The sequence below is a fragment of the Euprymna scolopes genome, chromosome 24, assembly GCF_053919585.1.
Source record: "Euprymna scolopes isolate OS-2025 chromosome 24, ASM5391958v1, whole genome shotgun sequence".
Lineage (NCBI taxonomy): Eukaryota > Metazoa > Mollusca > Cephalopoda > Sepiida > Sepiolidae > Euprymna > Euprymna scolopes.
In genome coordinates, this window is record NC_136505.1 from 49,334,852 (window position 1) to 49,353,918 (window position 19,067).

General features: G+C 35.0%; 2 protein-coding genes across 2 annotated transcripts in view; one reads left to right on the plus strand and one right to left on the minus strand.

The window, feature by feature from the left end:
• The window catches only part of LOC145246698 (tetraspanin-15-like), a 271,980-nt gene that overhangs the window by 238,342 nt on the left and 14,571 nt on the right, over nt 1–19,067 (minus strand). The gene's annotated exons all lie outside the window — the stretch shown is intronic.
• LOC145246697 (uncharacterized) overlaps nt 423–19,067 on the plus strand; it is a 251,796-nt gene continuing 233,151 nt past the window's right edge. Inside the window, exon 1 of the mRNA XM_080108422.1 lies at nt 423–2,385. Coding sequence (XP_079964548.1) covers nt 2,295–2,385 — 91 coding nt within the window. The 5' untranslated portion in view covers nt 423–2,294. The remainder of the gene's footprint in view (nt 2,386–19,067) is intronic.

The window sequence follows — 19,067 nt, forward strand, 5'->3', positions numbered from 1 at the left end:
AGATAATGAGGGAACTAGAGATAGAGTGAAGAGGGCAGAGTTTGAGAGAGAGAGAGAGAGAGAAAGAGAAATTATAGAAGAAGAGAGAGGGAAAGAAAGGAGAAAGAAGATAAGAAAAAGAGAGAGATGCAACTCAATTTCAAGATATGGAAGACTATAAAGAGGAAAGAAAAAGAAGAGTTAAAAATAGTGCACATCATAAAGAAATCTCTAGACGGCTGATATAATAACGAAATAAATTATCGAGACACAATTAACGATAATAACACCATCGATCGCGAATTAAAAGGACCAATTAAAATATACCCATCCTCATTATGAAGTAGATGTTGTTTGTCTAATGTTTTCGTGATGCTCGGATTATTTAGGATTAAAACTGAACACGGAAATAGAAACGTTGTTTTAAGATAGTGTGTTAGTGTGTCCGAACGACTGATTACAGACGGGTGAAAACTGGTCTCATGGGCTTAATTGAAAATTCAGGCAAATGTCATAAAACAGACTTTTTTTTTTTAATCAATATCCTTTAAACGGTATTACTAATTACGTACGACAAATGAAGGCACGACAAATGAAGGCACGACAAATGAAGGCACGGCAAATATACAACTGCGTTTTCTGCTTCTTTGTTCGTGTGATATTTAGACACGATTTAAATCATAAGAAAAATATTTGTTTACTTTTCAAAAATCGTAAATATTTTTTGTGTGTGTGTGTTTTCGTTTCAGCGCTTGTTGACGTCTGGCTACCCGTACCAGTGCCTACTGACGCCCAGCTACCCGCAACACCAGTAATCACCGACATACAATGCCTGTACCAGTACCCACTGACACCCAGTGCTAACTGATGTTCAGCTACCCGTAGCAGAGCCCACCGACATTCAACTGCCAGTTTCCGGCAACGGATCTTGCTATACTCGGATTGATCACGTTCTCGTCCCCACAAATTGACAATTTCATTTTCATTAAATTTTCAATTTCAATACAATTTTCATGACGTCTTGTTTTCTTTTCTATGAAAAGAAAACACGACATCCATTAGGAGTGTCAGAAGTCGCCATTAAAAAAAGGAGTGATTAATTAGCGCCACAGAGGAGAGGCACTCTGACCAGCAAAAAGTGCCTGGGCAGCCTCGTCGGCATTCTCCGGTGGGGGTGCCTCAGGCTATTAGCTATAAACTAACCCCTTCTCAAACTAGAACGTTTAGAAAATATGTATCGAGGCGAGAAGATAAAATATTTATGTTAGAAATGTAACAGGAAGGTTTACTTGATAGAATGGAATTATATTCTAGCAATTATGTTTTCACTTGGAAGAGGAAGTTTGGAGTCCAGAGGTCAGTTGGAATGCGAGAATAATAACAAATGAATTACGTGAAAGCCATTAGGTGGTGACGTAATAAATTAGAAAGATAGTTTTAGATATATACGTGGAGTTTTGTTGGTTGGGAGACAGTCGAGTATCGGTCTTTGGCCAGGTTGGACATGCAATGAGGTAATCCACTGGATACGAATTGTGTGGGGTGGGGCGTAAAAAGTTAGACAACGGTGAAATTCTAACCCTGAAAGAATAATTGAAGGAATAAAGAATAAACTATTATGAAAGATGCCGTAAAGCCTTCTACTCAAATATCTTTTTTCTCTTAGACTGCTGCACTTTAGAATTCCCACCCAGGCTCATGCTTTTCTGACTGTACTGACATGCAAAAATTCAAGTGTATCCCCCCCCCGTCATTTGGACATAAAGGGTTACTATTTGGGACAATGCCAAAGAAAGATTAACAAGATGTTGGTTTACATTACATTTAAACTTCTACATATCAATACAGTCAGTAAAGCAGCTAGCAGTAAAGGAATTTCAAAGTCTAGCTGTTCCAGGGGTAAAAGGCTATTAGAGTAGAAAGTTTTCTGGAATTTAGGGACCTCAACAGACATCTTGTTACCCAACTCCTTAAATAGTATCCCTGCAAATCTGGTCCAAAATAGTAACCCCTCACAACTTGTCTGTCGTGAAAAAACAAAAGAAAAGAAAAAAGAAATCGCTAACTTTGTCCAGCCTTGTTAAGAAGAAATGATATGATGACAAAAGATATGCTGTTTGTGTATATGTAAAACAGCCTACCACACACACGCGCACACACATGGATACAAACGAGACTTTATATACACCCGGGTTATATAGAACAGTATGCAACACACTGCTGTGACAATGGATAGCTTAATCACCACTCTGCTTATTTTACAAGTAATTCAATGGAATATGATCCAATGAACTTGCTGCACTAGTTACCTCTGAATGTGGATACCAACTTTACAGTTAGCAAACTCTCACCTCTTTATTGTAAAGGTTACCAGATGTCCTAAACAAGGTATATCATCACTTGGAGGTAAGGGGCTACTATTTGGAGCCATGCTTATTATTTTTGTATTTAAAACTGCACGTAAAAAAAATAAATTTTTAAAAGTTTTAAATATTGGAGTAAAACTGAGTATGTGCAAACTTTTTGTTGTTGTTGTTGTTGTTGTTGTTGTTGTTGTTGTTTTTATATTTCTTTATTTCTGTTGTAACACATTCCAAGTTAGGGTCCAGTAAAGAAGAAAGGGCCACGTTTACACAATATCTTAGAACTAATTTCTTCACATATACACACAATGTAACGTCTAAGCGTAGGAATACAAGCAGACCTTTCTGGGCACTACTTATCTACGCATGAAGATAACCTACTGTTTCTGAAAATAAGTATTAATAAATAATGTGTCAATCTAATAGCGTTTTCTTTATAATTAACTCACAAAAAACACAATAGAACAGTGAACACCACCTGGTGGCAGGAGAAACATGCTGAATTGAAAAATAAATAAATAAATAACGTTTTTTATAGGAGAAAAAAGTCCGATGAAGAAAAAGGGAACCATGAACATGTCTTTTATTATCTTATTTTAAAAATAAATAAATATCTACCTGGAAATGAGAACTGAAAAAAAATAAAAACAAAAAACAATTACTTCTCCAAAATATAATAAACCTTCTAATGAGATAATTCATTCATACTCTTTAGAAAATGGAGAGGAGAAAAGAACAATAGTGAAGATAGAAAGGGGTATAAAAAGGCTTTAGTGAGAACGAGTACATAAAGAATGGGTACAGAAATGACAGAAAAAAAGGGACAAACAGATAGAACAGTAGGTACCTCCACGGCGATGTGCAAAACGTCAGTATTACACATATTAATAGTGACGTCATCATTTCGTGTGTTTGTGTTAATTTCTATGGATAAGCGTTCGCATTATAATTGAGAGTAACGTTTTTTTGTTTTTTGCTATGGACAAAAAATAATATAAATCCTAACTTTTATAAAACAAATACATTTTTATTAACGAACTACACAGACTAGAGTTAATGAAATAAAATTAATTTTAACGTCTTCTATTAACACATGTATTTAAAGATAATGTTCCTTACAGGCCTCCGTACATTTTTGAAAAAAAAAAAGCGCCAAACATAAGGACCACTCTCTATCAATTTAACTAATAAAATCCAAACGGATTTTTTTTAAGGCCGATTTTGAATTTACAATTTTTATTATCTCAATAGTCTTATATTCTCTTATATGAATATATTTGTTTATTATTGGAAACTTGTTATTAAAAAAAAATCCATTTAAACTTCATATCGCGTAATATTTGAATTTAATATCATTTAAGGCTTTTTAAAAATAAATTTTTAGAAATGTTTTTTTTTTTTTTTTTTTTTTTGTAATTCGAATAATTATATTACCCCGAAAAAAAGTTATCAAGAAAAAGTGTTGTTTTTTTAACATAATATTGAATTTATGTTCAATTTTTATATATATATATATATATATATATATATATATATATATATATATATATATATATATATATATATTACTATTTTTTAATTATTTGATCTTTTCAGCTTTAAAAAATGTTGAAACTTTTATCAATCAACATTTATTTTCTGTAGTTTTCGGACCATGAAATAAGGGGGGGGTAGAACACCTAAAAATATATTTCCTCTAACATATTTAACGAAACCCACTTTTAATATGTAAGTTTATTTAATAATGAATAAATATCGCAAATTTCAGGAAAATATGACTATTATTTGATTGTTTCTAGATTTTTAAAACATGGGTGTGTTTACGGCTTAAAAAAAAAACGTCACTACATAGGAACGTTGTTTTAATGCGTCGATAATGTAAACACGATTTTTGTATCGCATTTTCATTATTTTTGTATGCTGTAAAAAAATTTTTAAAAAATATTAGCAGTTTATTTGAAGCTTTTTCTTTTAAATGGTAAAAAAAGTTAGGATGATAATATTAAATTACAATTACACCGTGTTACATGTGGGGGGGGGTAAACTGTGGCGCGCGTTGGAGGTACCTATAGAACAGAAAGGAAGAGTACAAATAATAACAGGAAGAAAACGTAGATGGACACAAAAAAGAGTACATCCAGTTATGAAAGAGTAAAAATGAGGAAAGAAAAGGTACAAACAGAAAGGGCCAGAAAAAAGGCATGAACAGAAAGAGCCCCCCCCCCCCCAAGTACAAACAAAGGGGCCAGAAAGTAAAGGTAAAAACTGAAGCGGCCAAAATGAAGCAGCCAGAAACAAAAGGAACAGACAAAAGTGGTATTAAAAAAAAAAAAAAAAAAAAAAAACGAATAAGAGATAAATAGAATGGGAAAAAAGGGGGGGGGGATATATAAACCGAAGGGGCCGAAAATAATATACAAAGAGTAGGGCCAGAATAAAAAAGTACACTGAAACGTACGAATAGGGGGACCAGAAAAAAAAAAAAAAAAAGACGGAACCAGAAGGGACCAGAAACAAACGGTACAAACAGAACTGGTCCAAAGAAAAAAAAAAAAAAAAGTGACAAACAGAATGGGTCAGAAACTAAGAGTACAAACCGAAGGGGCCAGAATAAAATACAAAGAGTAGGGATAGAATAAAAAGGTACAAAAAAAAAAACCAAAAAAAAAAAAACTATGAATAGAAAGAATAGAAAAAATGTAAAAAAGCAGAAGGACCAGAAAGGAAAGGTACAGGGGGGGGGGTAGAAGAACACGGTACTAACAGGAGAAGCCAGAAAGAAAAGGTACAAACCGAAGCGGCCGGAAAGTAAGGTACACAAAGGGAAGACAGAAAGAAAGAATGCACAAAGAGACGACAGAAAGAAAGAGTTCAGAGTGGAACGCGAAAAGGTGAAAGTGAAAATAGCGAGATGGTAACTCTCCCCTCCTTTTCTTCTTTGATTACAAAATAATTTGATGTTTTCATTTCGCGGACGTCAAATCGGAGATGACGGAAACTTGTTTATAACTTTCTTTATATATATTTATTTTTTTACTTTATTTCATATCCTAGCAGAATGTCCTTTCTCTTCTCACTTCAAGGTCGTTCAATTACAGGTCAACTTTTATATAAATGGACTCAAGTTGTTTTGAATGTCTCGGCCCAAAATGCCGATCTGTCGAGCAAATAGTATTTAATTTTTTTTTTTCTGTAGTCCAGAACCCTAACTAATTAAATATTATTTACTCGACAGACCGGCATTTTAGGCCGAGACGTTCAAAACAGCATAAATAAAAAAAAAATAAAAATCAAAGGACAATTTTACATTTTTTACAAAATAAAACAAAATCGTCTCTTATCCCCTCCTCTCCTCCCCTCCATTCTGTAAAAAAAAAAAAAAAAAGAATTCTTTGGAGACACGATAATAAAGCGTTCTTATAATTTCTATATTCTATCTTTCTCTCTCTCTCTCATATATATATAATTTTAAGACTTCACACGCACGTGCGTGTGTATGTGCGTTTCTCGCCTTTACGTAATATACACATTATTAAATAAATATTTATTGAAATAAAGTGCAATAATGTAAAGTAGCTACGAAAACAATTTCTATTCTATCTTGAGCTTAATCAATTCACATTTCTGGTTTCATTAAAATGAAAAAAAAAATCAATTCCTTTGTAACCCTTCAAATTTGAAAGTAATTTGGAAGTCTTTAAACTGTCGAATAGAAAGTCGTGTTTTGCTCTAAAATTCTTAGCAAATACTCATGTATTGAAAGTTTTATTAATTAGTTATCTAATAAGCTTGTAAATAGACATATAAGAATACCTTAAGAACAATTAATTGACCAAATGATATCGCAATAAGTAAATTTTCACCCACAGAAATGCAGCGTCCTGAAACTAGGGAGCAGGAGATCAGAGGCTAAATACATATTGAAAGACAACTCGCTTGGAGTGATAACACTGGAAGAGCATGATCATGAGAAAGACCTAGGCGTCTACATCGACAACAAACTGAGTTCCAAGCTAAACATGTAGCTAAATCCATCGCAAAAGCAAATAAAGTTGTCGGGATCATTCGCCGCACTTTTGACTTCCTCTCGAATGCAGTCTTTGTGCAACTCTACAAGAGCCTTCTGCGTCCTATCTTGGAGTATTGCCACTCTGTCTGGCAGCCGCATCATAAGATCTTATGCAGTGATTTGGAAGACGTAGAGCGTCGAGCAACCAAGCTGCTGGCATCACTGAAGGACAAGTCATATTCTGAAAGATTGAGAACCCTGAGACTGCCCACTCTTGAGCATCGGAGCAATCGTGGTGTCATGATCGATCTCTACAAGTACATCCATGGAATCTACCATACAAGAAAGCCGTCTTTTCAGATCGCCAAAAACAGCGCAACCAGGGGGAACATCCTCAAAATCGTAAAAAAACACTGTAGGCTAGCTGTCCGCAAAGGGACCTTCTCACAGAGGGTTGTCAACACATGGAATGGTCTCCCAGATGCAGTTGTACGATAAACACATTCAAAAGCAGACTTGACGCCCATTTGGAGATTGCTGCCGAGTTTATATTGTCCATCCTCCTAAATGGAAGTGCAAATTTCTGGGTTTCTGTGCCACGCATGCCACAAAGTTATCTAAGAAATTTATCCCTTGGCACGATGAACAGGTTCAAAACCTGAACCTCAAACATCTATATGTCAAAGTCAAAGTAAAATTTAACTTTCAATCAGTTATTTAAAAATAAGTTTAAAAAAACAAAAAAGATAGTTAAAAATAGTACTTATGCAGGCACTTACGGTAACGTGCTGACATAACATTATTATTTAGAAAGCCATTCTTAACATTGGGAGGGGGTCTGTACTTTCACATGACAATTTAATAATAAAAAAAGATATCGTAAAACTTGAAAGTACTATTCATAATAGTAACTATTAAAAATAAAAATAGTGCGGTACAGGAAGTGCATAAAATAAATGGTGGTTGAATCGACATATAGATCTTTTTTTAAATATATGGTTTTAAGCAAAAACAACAGTACTTGCTTAATTGTTATACCGAAAATAGTAATACATCCAATACTTACGAAAATTTATTGAATAATAAATTATTTATAGTTAAAAGTAAGTCTTAATGGAAATTGGGGAAAATTGTATTTCCTTAGATGTAAACACCCTGAAGATTGCGAATACAGAGGATATACTTACGAGGGGCGTGCAATAAGTAATGCCTGTGACCTACTTCCAGTTGTCTGATCTAGCTGAAATTTTGCATGTGCAATGATTTATATCTCTACGGGTTATGTTGCAAATTACAGCTCTGAACTAATTGTGGTTTCTGTTTTACAGGTGTTTGAACTGAGTCAGGTGTGAGATGGAGCCTGTTGAATGTCGAGCAGTGATCCGGTTTTTGTATTTGAACGGATGCACACCACAGGAGACATGAAATAGAAGAAACTTATGGTCATAATGCCCCATCATATGACCTTGTAAAACGCTGGCATCGTGAATCCAAACATGGCCGGAAGTCTGTGGAAACAGCTCCCAGACTTGGTCGCCCCCCTTCTACCATTGATGAGGCATCTGTCCGTCAAGTTGAGGCTGCCATTTTGGAAGATCGGCGCATTACTATTCGCCAAATAGCCCAAGATGTCAAGATTAGTACAGAGTCTGAGGAAACTATCATTCATGACCATTTGCATATGCATAAGGCTGCTCACACCATTCCAGAAGCGAGAACGTGTCGAGTGCTCGAGGATGAATTTGGAGATGTGCCAAGAAGATGAGTTAAAGTTTTTCAAAAGACTGATTACTCAGGATGAAACCTGGGTCCATCACTATGATCCAGAGACTAAAGCCCAGTCAATGCAGTGGAAGCACTTGGACTCACCACCTCCAAAGAAGGCAAGGGGGCAGACCTCCACTGGCAAGGTCATGCTCACAGTTTTCTGGGACCAGAACAGAGTAGTGATGACAGATTTCCTGGCAAAGGGTACTACAATTACAGGAGCCTATTATTCTTCACTTTTGAGGAAATTAAGGGAAGCTATCAAAATCAAGAGACGGGGCAAGATCAGCAAAGGTACACAAAGGTGCAGGACAATGCTCCAGTCCACAACTCGCATGTCACCAGATCAGAAGCACGAGCGTGTGGTTATGAAATCTTTCCCCATTCTCCCTACTCTCCTCTACCTTGCACCCTCTGACTTTCACCTCTTCCCAGCCGTAAAGTTGTTTTTGAAAGGAAAGCGTTTCCCAGATGATGCAGCCTTGATTTATGAAGTCACGTCGTGGTTGGAGGATCAATCTGGGGTGTTCTACAAAAACGGTCTCCAAAGCTGCATCAAACGATGGGAGAAATGCATAACTCTGGGTGGTTCCTATGTATAAAAAGATTAATAACTGTGCCAAGTTTCGTTACTCTACTGCTATAGGAAGTTGGTCAGGGGCATTAATTATTGCACGCCCCTCGTATCTCTACTTTCGCAATTTTAATGGTGGACTTCTTTTTTTCTTTTTTTTTTTTTTACTAAAAACACAATAGCAATTGTTCTACTCAATAAATTTTTCTTAATTTTGGGATATATTACTACTTTCGACATAAAGTAATATTGTTTTGGCTTAAAACCACATAATAATAAAAAAAAAATGAAAAAAAAAAAAACGATCTTTCGGCTCTATCTTAATAAGCATCAAATAAATAAAACAAAAATGAAAGTTAAAAAAAAAAATGCCAGACAACGCCGGATTTTTAACAGTTAAACATGAGGTCTGTTGTAACTTGTGGACAAGATTCAGTTCCACCCAAAAGGGTTATTTCTGGATAGAGACAGAAAATAAAATTTGCCTCAGTCGTAGGAGGACCGAATAAACGAAGTCTAGTGTCAGAACACAGAAAACAGATACTACACTTTGATAATAGACCAAATTGTAACATGAGCAGTCTACAGTTTATAAATTAAAAAAAAACAAAAAAACTAAGTATCGCGTAGTTTACTTTCGCGGTTTAATTATACCATAGAGACTATTGTTTGAGTATCTCGCCCAGATACTGAATTAAAAAAAAATCGATTGTTGGTTTTAAATACGAATAGCGGATTTAATAAATGCGATAATACCAGGAATTATATTATACTAGCATGGGTGCCCGGCGTTGCCTGGGTATTTGGAGATGCATGTTAAGCAAAAAAAAAAAAAAAAGTGGTCAATTTTTTTAACTTATGACTCCTTAAAATTTGAGCCAAAAACAATAAATTAAGTTATTAAGTTAAATCCATGTCCAATGAACCTATATCTTAAATTTCAAGTGTTTAGACCGAAAATTGTCGGAGGAGTTTGGTATAGTTCTCAAAAGGTCAAATCGTTTAACTTAGACCTCTTAATCGCCAAATTTCTGGCCGAAAACCGATCACATCGATTTTCCCAAATCTCAGTACCCTGTATATCAAATTTCGAGTCTGTAGACTGAAAATTGAGTTATTGCGTGGGGAAATGTAGACACACGGATACACAGATACACACACAGACAGACAGACACTTTCACTTTTATAGATATATATAGATAGATAGATAGATTCCTGTCCTAAAACGAAATTCAAATTGATCTTTTAACATGCATAAAACTAATATATTTACCTGGCGTTGCCCGGAATTTTGTTTTGTTTTGTTTTTTACTTTCATTGCTTTATGCTTTTTTTTTTTTTTTTTTTTATAAACCATACCGTTTCTTTTTTATTTTACGGAATTATTTTTGGCAATTTTTTTTTACTTACTTTCCACATTAATCACCTTTAAAATGACGACATATAAAGAGTTTCAGGTATGCTGAAACGAATATCGCATTTAAATTCGCCACAAATAAGTAGTTTTCCGGACCTTAAGCAATGTAATTCTATATGTTATTAGTGGTGGCCATTTTTGTACGCGCAAGCACACACATATTTTTAACGCGTGTGCGACAAAAATATGTGCGTACAGAAATGGCTAATTACATTGTTTAATATCCGCAAAGGTGAAAAACTACTTGTTTGCGGCAAATTTAAATGCTATATTTGTTTTCAGCATACCAAAAATAGCTGTAAAAGTCATTTTAAAAGTAATTGTTAAGGCGGAGAACAAGTAAAAAAAAAAAACCTTATTTTTTAATACCATTCTGAAAGTCAAATGTCATTTGATTAAATTAATTAAACCAATTTGTGATCAAATTGTACTTAATGTTTTAACTTCTGTTCATGAAATAATTGTACGTAAAAATAGTTTCTAAAACTTTCAATCTTTTATTACATAAAGATTTGTTAAGAATTTTAAAACTGGAAATCACTTTCTACTCGACAGTTTAAATGCTTCCAAATTCCTTTTGAATTTCGAAGACTTATGATGCATTTCACTTTTTGGGGTGCTTTTTTAGAATTACACCTATTAAAAGAAAATAAAAATAAAACTTTTTATGTATTTAAAACTTTATGATACTCATCACATAAATTGATCAAGTATTTTTTTTTAACTAAGAAAATCAAATTTTATGACATAGCGAGACGTAAGAATTTGATCGGCCATGTTGAATAAATAAGTGAGGAGACAACTCAATTCGAACTATCGCGATCAAAATCAGCCCTACATTGTATACATTTAGTATCCAAATCGCTAAAAATCGTAAATTATCATTTTCTTAGTTAAAAAACACCTACTCGATCAATTTACGTGATTTTTTTAATATGGCATCTTTATTTCGTGACGAGTATGTCCACCATCATTTTTTTTTTTTTTTTAAATAAGTGTGATTCTAAATAAGCACACAGTTTTTTCAACTATAAAGATTAAAATGGCTGACTTTTTGCGAAGAAATCGAAATGCATTCCGGTAAATTTAATTTAAATTTCGTTTTAATTTATTTTATTGCATTTATGATGTCAATAATTATTCGATTAATATAAAAATAAATAGTTCTTTCAATTGTTGTAGTTGCGAGTCCACAGATACAAGAGATATAAGCCGGCAAATAAAATTATTTTGGACGTTAATTATCATAGACGTTATATATTTACTTGCCTCCACACGAGGGCAGACTGAGAGACAAGGTCGGTTTTTAATGTGGGGATAATCCAGCTCCCCAATAAGAGACACTCTGGATAGAAACAAAAATAAAAATTGTCTCAGTCATGAAGGATTTCTCCTCCACTAACCGAGGACAGAAAAGGTGAAGTGTAATATCAGAACAGATACTACAATTTTTTCCTCGCCAAAAGGCATATATCCCTATGATACAGGCGTCGGAAAGTGGGATTTAAAAAGTCGGAATCTTAAAGGAAGAGCACTCTGTCCTACAACAAAGAAAAATGCCTGGACAGTCCCCGCTAGGGGCGCCTCAGGCGATTAACAACAAACGAACTCCTTATCAGAGGAAGAAGGCAATGCCTGGGAGGGTGGAACTCCTAGAACTGCAGGGAACCGAATCTATACTTTAGTCAACAGGGAGCAAACCGTTTTAACAATAGTCTGGACTCTGTTGGTTTGGATGCTGAGTGAAAAACGTTAACTGACGAAGACAGATATGGTGTATAACATTTATGAATAATGCTAATAATTCAAAGTGGAATATCCAGGATGGGGAGTATTTGTAAAAGTCTAGGAAGTTCGTGGTTTACCGATGCCTCCATTATATAAAATATTTCATTTTATTTTATTTCAATAAACTAGCTGGACCTGTGGAAATTCCACAACGGCGTCTTTCATATTTAATATATTGCTGCTTGGCATTCTGTGGATGTTCAGCGTGAATGGAAACCCCGCGATATTATTGTACCTATTTACTTGCCTCCCCACGAGGGCAGAGTTTGACACAACGTCGGTTTTTAATGTGGAAACAATCCAGTTCCTTAAAAAGGGGAACTCTGGATAGGAACAAAGGTAAAAACTTTCCCCAGTCATGGAGGATTTCTCCACCACTGACCGAGAACAGAAAAGGTGAAGCGTCGCATCAGAACAGATACTACACTGTGATATTGGCTCGAAGGAATATTTATCTAAGTAATCTAGTTAATGTAGTGTCAGAATATATTTGATTATTACGGTTTATCTCCAATATCCTTATAAGGGTTTTAACATGTTTCCATCTTGCTCGGCGCAAACGGAAACCTCACGATATCATTATACCATGTTAAAACAGAACATATACTACCCTTGGATCCTAGCCGGAAGACCATGAAGGTATATTTTAGTTTTATGTACGGCAAAAAAAAAAAAAAAAAAAAAGCGACATCGATTTTTTTTTTTTTTTTTTTTTTTTTAATTTCAATTTTTTTACATTTTTTTTAAATTATTTTGCGTCTTCGGTAATCGGGAGATCCTATTTATTAAACAGAAGGATAGAAGATGATAACTAGGGCTATGATAACAACATTCTTTTCATTGTTTTGACTCTCGAGTATATATATCCGACACATTCAGACACGGTAAATCAACCGAGAACCACACATCATCAGTCACTCTATATAAAAGCATCAACGGATACATACTCGAGAGTCAAAACAGTGAAAATAATATGCTGTTGTCACCGCCCTAATGATAACATATTACGAACATTAATTTAATGTTCGTAGTATGTTATCATATATCCTCTTTTTTAATAAATAGGATCTCCCGATCGAATAATTTATAATCTGGAAACCGTGACACGACACACATACGTACATTAACGGTACTGCGACTGCGGTAATATATAGATGCTGAAATTGTCGTTATAGTCCTGTAATTAGTTTAGTTTTTGCGATGTTCTAAAATGCAGTGGGAAAGAGAATTTGTTCATATGCAATAGTGGAACTCAGTTTAATTTGGGATATACCCTTACCCCCTCCCCTTCGTTATAACTTGACCTTGAAGCAGAAATTGATGCAACTCCGATCTAAGCATAATTTTAAGACTTGAATAATCATAATGGAAAAATAAAAAATAAATTTCATGACAAATATTATTTTTCTTGTCTATCTGGACGGTCTTCTTTCATTCCATAGGTTAAAAAAAAAAAGAGGAAGAAAGAAGTAACCCTTACTCAAACTGACGACTAATAACGGACACTTCGTCATTACGTCATTAAATATTGAAAAGTTGGCCAAGATCCGTCCTTGGGACCATTCTGCCGACTGACTTGAACCACCAAACCCTTCTTTCTCGGAACAAGGTGTGGTCGGGTTCGGTTGTAAGAGGTGTGTGGTCGGGTTCAGTTGTACGAAGTGTTCTCTCCCAGGAATTACCTCCTCCTTCAGAGGCCGGGATTATTTTATATTCCCGATCGTTTGAAGCGCCCCTATCAGGAAATGCCAACGTCCTTTGTTGTTGCTATTTTTCTAGTCAGTCAGTCAGAGTGCCCCCCACCCCACCCACCAGCCTCGGAAGAATTAGCTATTTCAGTCTTCCGGCCTCGTGCCACGCCGCGTCTTGCTTTGGTTATAACAAGTAAATAAAAACGTTGCAGTGATTCCGGCGAGCTAGTTGTCATGCCAGTCGAAGTTTGTCCTCGGCATAATTCAAGCAACCTAGGGTAGGGACTAGCAAAGACCACCAGATACTTATTGGTCGTAATAGGGAAGGATCCGACTCGGTCCGTGAAAGGATGCCCTTCTATGCATTTATCCTACTTAGAGAGTGGACGACTTGACGGACGGTTGATTTATTTACGGTGAGTAAATGTTGGTGGTTATTTATTTATTATTATTATTATTTTTTTTTATATCAGTACTTGTGAAGATTGAACACCCAGAGGTGTTAGTTTTTTTGGAATCAATTCCGAGTACTGGCGGAAATCTCGAACTAGTCCCGGAAATTGACGAAACATTTTACGATTTGAAAGCCGAAGAAAAAAAGAAAAGAAAAGAAAAACAGAAAAAGTAAAGCAGACTGTACTAACTATGCGAAAGAGGGTGGGGGGGGGGGTATAGGATGAGAGTTAAAAAAAAAAAAAAGAAGTTACCTCTAAAGAAGGAGAAAATGTCGGCTTTCAAATTTGGAATTTAATTACGATAAATGTCTAAGCAGGGCGGACCTAAACGAGAATCCCCTTCCTTATAATTTTAACCGGTATTCTGCAGTTGGTATTTAAAAAAAACTTTTTTTTAACGACCTAACTCAGCGTAGTATAAACACCTCCAACCTCCCCATGTTAAGAACGGCTTTCGGAATAAACACATCTCAAAAACTATACTGCATACTATAAAAATTAGGGGGGGTTCTCGTTCAGGTCCGCTTTAAACAGATCTAAAACAGATTGAGGTTAACAAAAAATTATACATCAACACTATTTAAAGCAATAATAACCTAACAGCGGCACTCAGCGCAGAAGGAAATGTGGGAAATGCAATTTGCAAGCGGTCCCCAGTTGATTTTATATCCCGATCGTAAAAGGGGACGACGTTACGCTTTTGCCGACGTTCTCCTACATACAACGCATGGTCACTCATCTGAAAGACTGATTCGTTTTCCGATATCCGTGTAATTTATTTATTTTAATGTGATTAACCTAAAGTAAAAGTTTTTTCTATGTCTACAGTTGATTGCTATTTCACATATACTGTTTAATAAGATTTTTATCTTTAAAATCTAAAGTAACATTGAATAACAAAATAATTAGATAAATAACGATGGGCGTTCCAAAAGTAATGCCTCCCATTTTTATTCCGCCCGAATGGATCAGAAAAGATTGCAAATTGTATTGTTATGACTGAAATTGTGTATTCATGACTTTAAAGTTTCATCGACTTTCGTTAAGAGTCGCACTTCTTTGTTTACAAAGCCATTCGGCGGAAGTGACGTCAGACAAATTTTAAGGTTACGACTGACCAACTTTTTAAAAGCAAATAAAAAATAGAAATTTTATTCCCAGTTATTTGAACTTTTATAACAAAATTATAACCTTTCTAATAAAAATGTTTTCATGCACCTTTTTTTTTTTGTTGTTTTTTTAATCAAACATCAGAGGTGTTACAAATTAAAAAAAAAAATTTTTGCACCAAACATTAGGTTAGTCTTAGTGGCATTAATCGGCTTATTCCACTCCACTGAAGACCATCTTCGATTATTTTATTTATTTATTTATTTTTTTTACTAGGGAATCACCATTTATCAAAGGTCGAAGGCCACTCGAGGGTAAGGGTTAATGGTGTACAGTAGTCATCTAGACAACGGCGTGGTAATTGTTAAGGGTGGAAATTGGGTATAATTTGATTATTTAAGTGAACAGCTCAACAGGAAATTGTTCACATTAGATTTGAAAACGATTGTTGTACTAAGTTGGAAAGCAGGCAAGCGGAACAGAATTCCACAGGGGGGGGGCAGTTAAAGGAGAGAAGCTTTGTTCATGGAATCTGCATTTAGATTTAGGTACAAATAGAGAGTGGGAGAAATTGTTGATAGCGGGTGTAGCTAGACGAGTGTATTTTGTAAAAGTTTGGCAAGCGGGGAGGGACCATAGATTGAAGCTCATACTAGCTTGCTGTTATTGCAGGATATACGTACATTCAAGGCGGCAGCTGTTTTTTTTTTTTTTTTTTTTTTTTTTTTTTTCAAAATAATTAAAAAGTCCAAAGTAAGTTGAGAATCACAATTTGTATAGGAAAAAGTTTCATGGCTTCAAAATGCTCACATTTTTTTTATTTTTTTTTAGTGAGAGTAAACAGGTACATTAGTTGAGACCCACTTCAAATCAGCACCTGCTCATCCTCTAAAACTGGTTACATATAAATGCTACCAGCATCCAAAGGGGGCTTGATAAGAACTTTAGCGAAACTTGATAAGATGACAGCTTGTTTGGAGAAAGGAAGCATTTATTTGGGTGGGGGAGGGGTTGACAAAGATGTGATACAAATAACCTAAAAAGATAAGTAATTTTGTTTTTCTTTCTTTCTTATTAGAGCTGACGATACATAGTGGCTCAACAAACTGAAAATAGTCGAAACATTTCAAAACAGTTTGAAAGTCATGCAAAAAAAAAAAAAAATGTAAGACGCCATACAACACTAAAATGAATTTAACCTCAGTCACAGCAGACATTCAGTTCCGGAAGAACTAATTGCATTCTGCTTACAAAAAAAAAACAAAAAAAAAAAAAACAGCCTTATGGTAAAACCCAACTTGCAAAAAATGCAAACAGAAATGCACCCTGTTGGTTAAAGTGAGGGCTAATGATTTGAAGAAAATCATTAAACGCATTTTTAACATGGGAAAGGAGAGGGATAATCGACTCTAATCCTAAGTCAGATTTTTTTAATTTTTTTTTTATTTAATGTCATTTTAAATTGATTGTTCCGAGACAGCTCAACCATTTCCAGTATGTTCCATAAATTCCAATCCGAAAGCTTTCAAGCCAATATGACGCCCGAGGTACTTCTGTAGAAGTACCAGTTTTTTTAATGTCTTTTTTTTTTTCTTTTTTTTTTTTTTTTTTTTAAATGGAAGAGAAGGGATCCATTTAGTAACTTATAATGGAGTACAGAGAGTGCACATGGGAAGAAGAAAACTGGACTAACCTATCCGATTTATATATTGCTGTGATATAAGTAGTAAAGTTAAGTAATTTTAATATTGCTGTGCAAAAAGAATAAAGATGCTTTATTAATCAACTATATTTTGTTGTTTTCAATTCAACGATTGTTTTGATTTTAATCTAACAAAATTGTTCCGTTTAAGAACATCGGTTTATTTCATGAATTTCATGATTTAGCAAGTCATTATTAGAATTCAGAAATTCCCAACGATGGTGGCGTGTTCTTTGATATGATTGGTAGAACAATTGCTTATACATCACTTTTGCATTAATTTCCGGATTATTCTTTGGTTGAACTGACTTAATTTTCGACAAGTTGAGATCCAACCCTTACCCAACACATTCACAATCGCCAAGACAAATTAATTTTTTCTATTCTTTTCGATTTTTTTCTTTTTTATAGAAGCAAAAGTGGTATATAGAAGTGGTACAAAGAGTAAAATTTGTCTAGTTACGCAGAGAATTTCATTCTAATGTGTTTGATATAAATTGTGTTTTGTGTGTGTGTGTGTGTGTGTGTGTGTGTTTTACAAGTTATCAAGCGTTAAATTATTTTGTACTTTTGATCATTTCTTATTTGTGACAAGCTAATTTACTTGCTTAAAAACGAAACTGCAAAATTGGGTAATTTTGTTGAATTATTATTATTACTGGGCCACAAGGAGCTTTCACACAGGTCATCAAAGATCTCATTGAATACAGCGTTCCCTGGAAGCTGACTGACAAAAAGTCTCCACAGATTTTCCAGTACTCTCCACCTCTTTCGATAACATTTGCAAATAAATTCGCATTATCACAACAGCTGCTTTCCATTGATTCCTTGCTGGCAGCGGCCATTAGTCTTTACTGGAATTTGAGTGGCAATAAGCCTCCACAACGTCCCAGTTCTCTTTGCATTTATACAGTGGAGGTCTGGTCAGTGCTCACTCCTCGGTCATACTTGGCTATTGGGTCTCACTCTATTTTTTTTTTTTTTTTTTTTTTTTTTTTTTAGTGATGTGGTAATGGGGAATGTTAGAGAACTTATAGGTATGCAGCTTCAATATTCTTGGTTCCATGTAGTGCTTCATGCTTTGTCTCTGCAGCAGTTTGTCTGGTCTGTGTTCGTGGTATTATTATTATTATTATTATTATTATTATTATTATTATTATTTGCAACTACTGTTTTATGACTTGTTTTTCAACAAGTTACGATCCATCCCCCATATACACACATCATCGTCAAAGCAAACTGATTTCGATGTAATCAATATCAATACAACCGGGTTCGTCCTTACAAGAATATGATCGTTATGTTAAAGTCATAACTACAATATGGTTATGTTAAAAGCCATAAATACCGACTGGTAGAACCACCTGGGAGAGACATGGAAAGATATGCTAAAAGCCTCCTACCTCCTCTACCAGAGCATGAACATCCAACTATTCACCCAGGCAATTTACTAGATTATATTACTGAATACCGTAGCCAAGACTACTTCAAATGAATATATTTCTTTGCGGGGGGGGGGGAGTCGGAAGTGGGGGGGAGACATGTCAGATTTCTTCTTTATTTTCATTTTTTACGGTCATATTTAAAAAAGATAAATTTGTATTAAAATAACCAAAACGTTAATTTATCTATGAATAAATGTTAAAATGTTCATTATCTTAAAGTTTTGTTCGAAAGCGACGGAGAGCTCGCGAAATTACCTAGTTGTTAAATGTAAAATTCAAATATACACACACCATCACACGCTCACTCTATTTATGAAGATAAGAACCGTGGCTTAGTGGGGGATGCCCTTTTCTCTTTCCTGCAACCTCTCTCTCACACAGAAGAGACGTTGTGAGCCTTTATTTTATCGTTATTTCCATGGCAAGTGCTCGTCTGAGCTCCAATCTCTGATCCCCCCCCCCGCCAATCTTTCACAAAAAACACCCATCTAGCTGAAACCACTGTCAATAATTTTCCCCGTTCTTTATCTGTGCCTAAATCAAAACGTAGGTTCCATGAACAAAGCTTCTTTCTTAGAAGTGCACGCCTGTGGAACTCTGTCGTTTGCCTGTTTCCCACCTGACTACAACTTGGATGTCTTCAAGTCCAACATAAACAAATTCCTGATAAACCGCCCCCTTAAGTAAGAAACTTTATCAAATCTCCAATGATAGTATCCCATTGATTACTGTATACGCAATAACCCTTATCCCCGAGTGGCTTCCGA